This window comes from Phocoena phocoena, chromosome 6 (assembly GCF_963924675.1).
Source record: "Phocoena phocoena chromosome 6, mPhoPho1.1, whole genome shotgun sequence".
Taxonomy (NCBI): domain Eukaryota; kingdom Metazoa; phylum Chordata; class Mammalia; order Artiodactyla; family Phocoenidae; genus Phocoena; species Phocoena phocoena.
The window spans coordinates 111,791,419-111,799,925 of NC_089224.1; the positions used below are offsets into that span (position 1 = coordinate 111,791,419).

Consider the following 8,507-nt stretch of genomic DNA (forward strand, 5'->3'; position numbering starts at 1 on the left):
ACAGGAGGCAGGGAGGGGGCACCAGAGGCCAACTGAGGCCCGGAGAAACTCACGTCTACGGCTGAGGGAAGGAAGTCTTGTTTCACGGCAAAGAACGTGGCCCTGGAGGGTAAAAGGGCTTTGGGTTGGGCTTGGCTCCGTCGCGGGCAGCCTGCCGGGTTCTTGAGCAAGTGCACAGCCTCCTAGGGCCTTGTTTCCTTCTCTGCAAAATGCGGATGAAAACAGTCCCTGCTCCCCAGCGTTGTGGGGAGCTGCCGAGCCCTGTGCGCCGCTGAGAGGGGCCATGGGCATCTCACAGCCCCCGAGCTGGATCCGCGGGTCTGGCCCTGGGAGCTCGACTCTCCTCTTCCTTGCACAGACCCCTCCTCGCCTGTGAATGAGCAGACAGGATGATGAATGAGGTGAAGGAATCCCTTCGAAGTGTGGAGCAGAAGTACCAGCTCTTCCAGCAGCAGCAGTTCACCTTCATTGCTGCCCTGGAGCACTGCAGGGAGAACGCCAGCGACAAGATCCGGCCCATCTCCAGCATCGGGCAGGTGGAGGCTCGCGGGCTCACGGGCGGGGCCGGGCCTCATCCCCTCACTTGAACGCTGAAAAAAAACCCAAGGCCCAGAGAGGGCCAGTGCATGTGTGCCAGAATCAGGCTCGGATCCTAACTGGTGGAACGAGCCGTTCACTCATTCCCTCACCAAATATGTGAGTGAATGGCAAAGCGGTTGGAAAGCGTGGGCTCAAGACTCAGCCGGCCAGGGTTTAGGTCCCGGCTCTACCACACGCCACCTCTGTGACTTCGGGCCAGTGATTCATCTCTTTATACATTTCGTCTGGGAAATGGATAAAGGGCAGCACACACCTCCCGTGGCTCTTACGCAGGTTTAATGAGATCATCAGCGGAACCCACTCTGTCGGCACCTGGTGTTGTCGGCCTGGGCTCAGGACAGGGATGTATGGGGAACAGATGCACACGGTCCCAGACACTGGGTTCCACTGTGGTTTAGAAACTGCGACCTGCCACGCACATTGCTAGTCACATTTGCAGACGTTGCAGACAGGCCAGGAGAAGGGGATCACAGACCAGCTGTTCCCGGAAGCCCGGGAAGAAGTGGGATGTCTGGAGCCTGGTGCCATGGGCGTCAGCACCACCAGCGAGGCTCCCCAATTCTGAGCCCTGGGGAATCCGCAGCGCAGAGTACCAAATTCTGGAGGAAGCTGTTTAGATGCTAGGGTAAGAAGAGTCAGAGGGCCTAAACGGTGTACTTGGGAGTGATCAGAGCAGGCTTCCACAGCTCGTGACCCATGCCTTTCACATCAGGATCTCCTGGGGGCTCCCGGGCCCTAAACCCGCTCAACCACCATGTCTGGCAACGAGAGCCTGGCCTGGTGGGCGCACAGCTCTAAAACCTCCCAGGGGGGTTCTGCAGCGGGGGCAGCTTTAGAAACCCCTGCCCGAGGTCTGGGCCGCGGCACGGGAGTCCCCGGGGCAGGGCTCAGCCGGCCCCTCTTGCCGCCCTGCAGGTGCCCTCCCGACATGGCGAACTGCCTCAGCTGCCACGAGGTCAGGAACCACTGTGGAGGCGTGGTCAGCCTCATCCCCATCGTCCTAGACATGATGAAAGAATGGGTCGCCCACTCGGAGAAGCTGCCCTGCAAAGTGCTGCAGCACGTGAGTGAGCCCCAGGCCACAGGCACCCAGCCTCGGCTAAGAAAAGACAAGTGCGGGCAACCGACACAAGACAGACTCAAACCTATAGGGGCAAAACAGTGTTCAAAACCGCCCTGGAGACCAGCTGGTGGGAAACTGTAACTCAGCTGGTGACCTGCTCGATCCCAATCCCATCCTGTCCCATCCCGTCCCGTGGGGCACTTTGCTACTAAGCTTGGTTTCCACTAGTTGATCCGTTTTCACTGGTGCCCACAGTCTTTGCCACTTATTAACCCCCAAGGGGACCGCCCCACGTATGACTGAGAACCTCTTTTCCTCTCGTGCTGTAACTTCTAACTTTTCCTCGCCTCTGAGCGTCAGGTTCCGTACTGATGAAGAGGACCCTCACTTAGTGTTGCCTGTAGAGGGTGTCCCGGGGAGGCCGGGAAAGGGCTAGGGCACTGACTGTCCCGCGCGGGCCCAGCTTTCCCAGCTGAGCCGTGCAGCTGGAGGAGGCCCCTCAGCTCCCTTCCCGCCACAGCGGCAGCCATAGGCGAGACGCCACTCTCTGCAAGACAGGGCTGCTCCCGCCTCTCGGGATGCTGAGGGCAGCATGTTGAACTGCTCGGTGTGATCAGATCTCTGGACCAAAGCCCAAAGGGGAACGCACCCACCTTGCCTCTCCTTTACTTGGGAGAGACTGAGAGAAGCCGGAAGAATTGATTTTGTGGTTCCCGTCCGAGGACAGTTACCTGGTTTTCACAACATAATTGAGGCCCAGACATTGTAAAATGCGTCACTGGCTTCCGAGCTTGCCAGAAGTACTGTCTGACTGTTGGTTTTTGCCTCTTCACAGGGGGCGACTTAGCTTCTGTATTCTTGCTTCCTAGGGGGCGACAGTCAAGAATAGAAAGCGTTCTGCCACCTCTTTGCCTGGCCTGGTTTCCTGGGACTTATCCCTTAAAGAAAACGACATTCACCCTAAGACCCCAGAAGATGCTGGGCAGTAGCCTCACAAGCAAAACCACTAGCAAAGCGCTACCACTGTGGAGGGGAACACACCCCGCTCCAAACAGGGTCTGCTGTGAAGAGGTTTCTGCCAAAGGCCCACAGAAGGCCAGCCCAGTAACTCCTTGTACAGTTAGAGACCTACTCAGACAAGAACATCTGAATTTTCCAGACAAAACTTACAACTGCCACCTCGATGTCCTGTCCCGAAGGAGCTGATCCCGCTGTTAAATGGGCAGAGCTGACCAATTTCCAGGGCAGCTGGGCAGAAGCGAGCAGTGGAAAACCACACTGCAGACGTAGCTTCTTCACTACTGGTCCTTTCCCAGTAAGGCCAGGGTGGATCTTGCAGTCGTTTAAAGGTAGTTTCCCTCCTTCCTCCAAACACCTGATGGCGTAGGGAAGGTGGTGGACGCGAGCTGCACTCCCTCCTCAGCACACTCGTAAGACACAGTCGGCAAGGCTCAGGGTCTGTAAGCGTTTGACAACTTCGGTGCCACCTGCGCTCCTCCAAAAGGGCTGTATTAAACCCAATGTGCCGGCCAACCCCTAGGAAGGCAAGCACACACCAAAAGCAAGGCTGGATGGCTGTGCAGACCCGGCCCGCCACCTGGTTTTGAGAGCTTTCTGGTAGAGACGGCTCCAGTCGCCTCCCCCTACACCACCATGACACTTTGTGGGAAGAGCGTGAATTTGAGGCAGATACAGGTAGGATTTGTGGCTCTTTGCCAGAACAAAAGGATCTTACAGGGACTAAAGCCAGATTCCACTTGTCAGCACCCCCTCCAGCCACCCAAGGTCACCAACCAATCCAGACCCTGAGGCTTTCCATCTTTGGACAAGTTCCTACTTTGCCTATAAGCCCCTCAGAGGCCAACATGAGTCACTTCATGTCAATACAGCAAAGTAGTGCAAAACAATAATTTTTTATTTGTTCACAGTTAAACACAAGCAACTGCCTTGACATTTTAGAACATTCTAAGAAGGACAGCAAACCCTTTTGATTCCAGCTCCCATTCACTAAGGTTGTACCATTTCCTCTTGCAGTTCGCATTTATGGCATCTGATGTGGATTGTTTGACATGCTTTTAAGATCAAGACGGGAAGGTGTAAACCTTTTGACAAGAGATGACTTCCTTAAATTTAGCTAAAAGCAGTCAGCCAAAAAAAAATCTGTTTTTCAGTGATGGGACCCCTTTAAACTGCAAGTCAGCCACATATGGTTGATCCATGATTGAGTTACAAAACTAGATTATGTCTTAGCAAAATCTGTTCCTCCATAATATATGTATGGTCCATAGACGTCTTCTGAAAAGTGATCACTGATTCTTCCTAGTGCAAAATGCCTGGCTGCCTCTTCAATAAGCCGAAGTATCTGCCGCCAAGGGCAGCGCCGTACCCTCCTGTCCAAACACTGTATCACGGTGGGGAGAGGGAGGAGGGGTTGGCCTGGGGGGGGGAAGGGTCTCCTCTAAAAGGTCTACTCCAATGGTTCCACTAGTCTACTTATCCCCGAGGATGGACAATTTTGTGGCACCGGGACGGGAAGGGGGAGAGAAAGCTCCTCTGCCTTCGTTAACTCGTTTCAAGGCCAGAAGCCGTCGTGGGCCCAGGTGCTCGACTATCGCAGGCAGGCTCCCCTTGCAGCTACAGCCATCTTCTCTCAGGGCGGCACATACAGACTGCAGGACGGAGTGGAGAAGACGGAAACACCGCTCCCCCGGGCACATCAGAGTCACGGATGGGGAAATGAGCCACGTGGGGACAAGGGTCACAGCAGCAGCCCGGGGGCCAGGCCCCAACCTCAATGTGTTCTTTCATCTATAAAGAAAATTTTAATCAAGTGCAATCAACTCCTCTGTTGTGGTCTGGGGGAGGGCAAGGGCACATGTCAGAGAACTCTGGATGTAAACAGATACGCAAACATCTTCGCATACTCGTGGCCGGTCAATTTTAACGCACGTACCTCGAACAGTGAAAATGCCCAGAGTGAGACGTGCCGATTTGGGTCATTCCACGAAAGACAGCTTTCTTCCCCGCGCGAGACACACACTTCCGGGTGGGCTCGGGCTGCTCCCGGAGCCACTCTGAGGAGACGGCGGCCTCTCAGAGCATCCGCACAAGGTGGGTGGCACTCCACCTCGAGAGCAGCTCCGGACTGAGTCTTCACTCTGCCCAAACCCTCCTTAGACCTCTCCACACTTTCTAACACCTCTTACTGCTTTTGGTTAGAAAAACCGCATCTCCACGTAGTACTGTCTCTCTCACTTGTTCTTCAGTTATTTCTTTCTGGCTTCAAGTGGTATGTTCTGGTATTTGGTGAAAATTCACATTGACTGGTCATAGCACTTTTGTTATATTCTCTACACAGAAACACCCAATTTTTTACTCTTAACCGTGAGTCTGAACATCTGTGGTCTCCACGGACCCTCTCTCATCATCACGGTCATCTTATTTATCCTCTTTACAAAACTACTAGAGTTTTATCTTTCTCAACAAAAACACTGGAAACTACATGTGCTGTTGCAAACGGGGACGGCCCAGGTCTGGAGTTTTGTTTCCCACTGTCCCGGTTTTGCCCAGTGGGAAGCCGGCCTCTGTGGCCATGGTGGCACGGTGGGCTAATCTTTCCAACTGTCAGTGGCTTCCAGGACACTTCCCTGGATTGTAACAGTTTACCTTTTAAGAAGAGTTTGGACTATTTCCACCTAAACACATCACATATATTCTGGCTCACAAAGCAGCTTATCTGTCACTTCTCTCTCCACTCACAGAGCCTAATAGGAACCTTCAGCAGCTTATTCCCAAAGGTTGGGCAGTTTTCCCTCCTGAAAAACCCTGCTGACAAACCTAGGGAGGTCACATCTACCCATCCACCTTATATGGTTGGTCCCAGCACTCATCTCCAAGGAAACCTCTGACCCAAGAAATGGTCTTCATCCCCTACCTTTGGATTTCAGTTAGTTTTCTTATTCATGACCAGGTATTTCTTCCAATTCCACAGTGACAGATTTCATAGACTTGTGACAGAACCTTGTCAAAAGCTTTTAAAATCCGCGAAAGCTCTGTCTGATAGAGATTCGTGTACTTACCTACCTGTAGTAGATTCAGGAGCCCATTCTCTCTATGGAGACCATGCTATCATCTCCCCTCCCGCCCTCCGCAACGATGCTGCAGTGCTCCCTTTTAAAACAAGGGTTCACGCTCCCGAGACTCCCAAGAAGCAGACTCCAATCTTCTCTCGGGGTCTACGCTGACCCTGGCTAGTGTCAGGTGCTGAGTGGAACAGGTCATGGACACTTTTGGCCAAACAGCTCTGAAGCAGAGGCAAGCCTGCTCCAAGCGACTCCGGTGGAGGTTAACCCTAACGTCTGTGAATACAGGCTCTGCCTCAAATGTGACGGTTCTACTGCCTTTGCCCCGCCTGTTCCCAGGCCTGAATTCTCTCTCGGGAGCTCCTCTACCACCGTCACCTTTCCATCCTTAAAAATACTCACTGCCGCACAATCGAGTGACCCGCTGACTCTTGGCAAGTCTACCATTTTCAAAACCAAACCAAACTTTACTATCGACTCAAGTCCTCTGCAATATAAAAGCCTAAATTTTCAGGCCGGGTAACTTCAGCATGACTCCAGGCCTCCATCCCCGAGCCTTGGCTGAGTAAAATCCATGGCCTCCTAGAGCCCAAAGGAAGCCGAGTGCAGCTGCTGGGGTCAGCCATGGTTATAAAGCTGAGCAAACGGATGCCCCGGCTGGAGGAGTATGCCAAGGGCCTCCGGCCCGGGGCCCCGGTCCACTTTACCACGCTGCCTCCTCCTTCCCTGTATTTTTACAACCTGTCCATTAAAAAATTTTTTTCCTTTCTTTACATTGGCCTCCTTGCTTTTGCAGTTAGGGTAAAGGCTTTGATTTAAGCGCCTGGTATCTTTGTTCTGTGGCACAGATCTCCTGGGCTTGGGGAGGGGATAAGCATTTAGAAACAGTTTTAATAGTTACCTTGTAACTTTTCTTTTCCTGGATTTGTTCACGTTTTCCTTTTCTAAATAAAACTTAATAAGAAACCAGAACGTACTGGATTTTAAGCTTTCCTTTGGAAAAAGCTGAATTAAACATCCATGGTGTCATTAATACTCCACATCAGGCATCCAGGGGCAACTGCTGGCCCCACGCTGGGCTGGAGCAGTCGGGCACACACCCTTCCTCAAGCTGGGATCCATCAGTCACACCCAGAAATCCCGTCCCAAGGAGGTGGCCTGCCAGTACAGCCATGGTGACGTCGAGTCTCATTCTCTAGCTCCCTTTGGTTATTTAGGAGGCTAGAATATTTATTGCCACACTTTGAAAAACAGACTTTAACCCTCATGTGCTGGAAGCTTCCATACGCACTAAAGTTTCGTACCATTTCAGTTTGCCGTTTCCCTCTTCATGGATGAACCCTTCTACACTTTTAACTGAAAGATGAGAAAGAAAAAAGCCAAGTTCACTGGCTCTTTCCTACCAGTCTCCCCCTGCCTCAGCCTCGGCTGGATCACCAGGCAACAATTCTTAGGCTTCTAGCATTCATTTCAGGAGCACCTGCTGAGTTCAGATTCTCTGCCACGACCCATGTTCTGACTTGCGTCACCTCTCCCGAGCACGTGCAGGCAGCCCACTGGGTCCAGGCAGTCAGCTCTGTCAACCCTCTCCAGGACTCTGCTTTAATGCTCTGCCATGACCAACACGTGCAAGGGGAGCAGCATCAAGCCCCCTGCAGGGTCGGCCCCTGAAAGTCAGCATTGGGGTGAAAAAGCTGTTACCTTTTTCGTGGCCTAGAATCTACTATAGCGAGGCAACGCTCACAGCCTGAGACACGATGGTCGTAAAACTTTGAAGAAACTCTTTGGACCTCCAGAGCCTTTCTGCTGCAGCATCCCAGAGAAGCTGACGTAAACAGGAGGCACACGGGACAGGGAAGAGAGGCAAACAGCTAGCACCGCCCCGCCTGCAGGGGCAGGTCCTCATCCCCAGCACTGTCCTTTTCAGGAGGCTGCTCCAGCCACCATCCTCCCTCCTGCAGAGAGCACGCCTGACCACCCACACCCCAGCCTGTAATCAGAGCAGTACCAGCTTTCAAGCAAACGCCACATAGGCAAGAGGTAGTGGGGCGGGGGGACAGAGCGTTCCCGAAGGGGAGCATGGTCTCCACAGTGCCAGCTCCAGACTTTTCCAACAACAGACCTTTGTTCACATGGAACTTTCTAGGAAGCTTGTCAGAACGGCCAAAAGAACTCAAGAGAATAAACCATCGTTTTTCTGGATCTGCGGCTTTAGATGATGGATGTTAGAACCAAAAGCAGTGACAACATCTCACGTAAAAGCTCTCACGGGAAGATGATCGACTTTGCATGTCACATCCTCCTGGAAAGGGACAAAACCAGACTTACCTGTGATGCCAGCAATGACCTGGGCTCACGGAGAGCCCGCCCAGCTAACTGGGCTTCAGGAAAGGAGCGGGTGGTGTGGTGGGTTAGACTCCAGGATGAAATTTGGCCTCGTATTGCACAGGTTCAAAGGACACAACAATTTGGGGGGAAAAGGAAGAAAATAAAGCTAGTGAGGAACGCACCCTGGCCCTCGGGTTAGTACACGCTGCCAGGTAAATGAAAGAGAGGGTGGCCGAAGGGAAACCAAAGAGGCATTTCAATGCCAGATGCAAAAACCGTTCTGCGTTCAGTCAACCGTCAAAGGACCCCCATCCCATTTCCTCTGCGGGAGCTACAGCCCCTCAACGCCTGGAAACAGGAAAGCTCTGAGACGGGCACTCGCGCCTCCCGTTCCAGGCCGGCGACACACAAGTTAACACTGATCGACACCGTCC

General features: G+C 52.9%; 1 protein-coding gene across 1 annotated transcript; it reads left to right on the forward strand.

The window, feature by feature from the left end:
- The first annotated feature begins 392 nt into the window (after positions 1-392).
- SPACA9 (sperm acrosome associated 9) lies at positions 393-2,532 on the forward strand. Its single transcript, XM_065879966.1, has 3 exons — positions 393-550; positions 1,516-1,713; positions 2,499-2,532. Exons 1-3 carry the CDS (start codon positions 393-395, stop codon positions 2,530-2,532), a joined length of 390 nt encoding a protein of 129 aa, XP_065736038.1.
- Positions 2,533-8,507: the final 5,975 nt, after the last annotated feature.

Coding starts and splice junctions, on each gene's coding strand:
- SPACA9 (XM_065879966.1), top strand. CDS start 393: ATGAATGAGGTGAAGGAATCCCTTCGAAGTGTGGAGCAGAAGTACCAG. Junction 551..1,515: donor GGGCAGGTGGAGGCTCGCGG/GCTCACGGGCGG, acceptor GCCGCCCTGCAG/GTGCCCTCCCGACATGGCGA. Junction 1,714..2,498: donor CCTCGGCTAAGAAAAGACAA/GTGCGGGCAACC, acceptor GCCTCTTCACAG/GGGGCGACTTAGCTTCTGTA.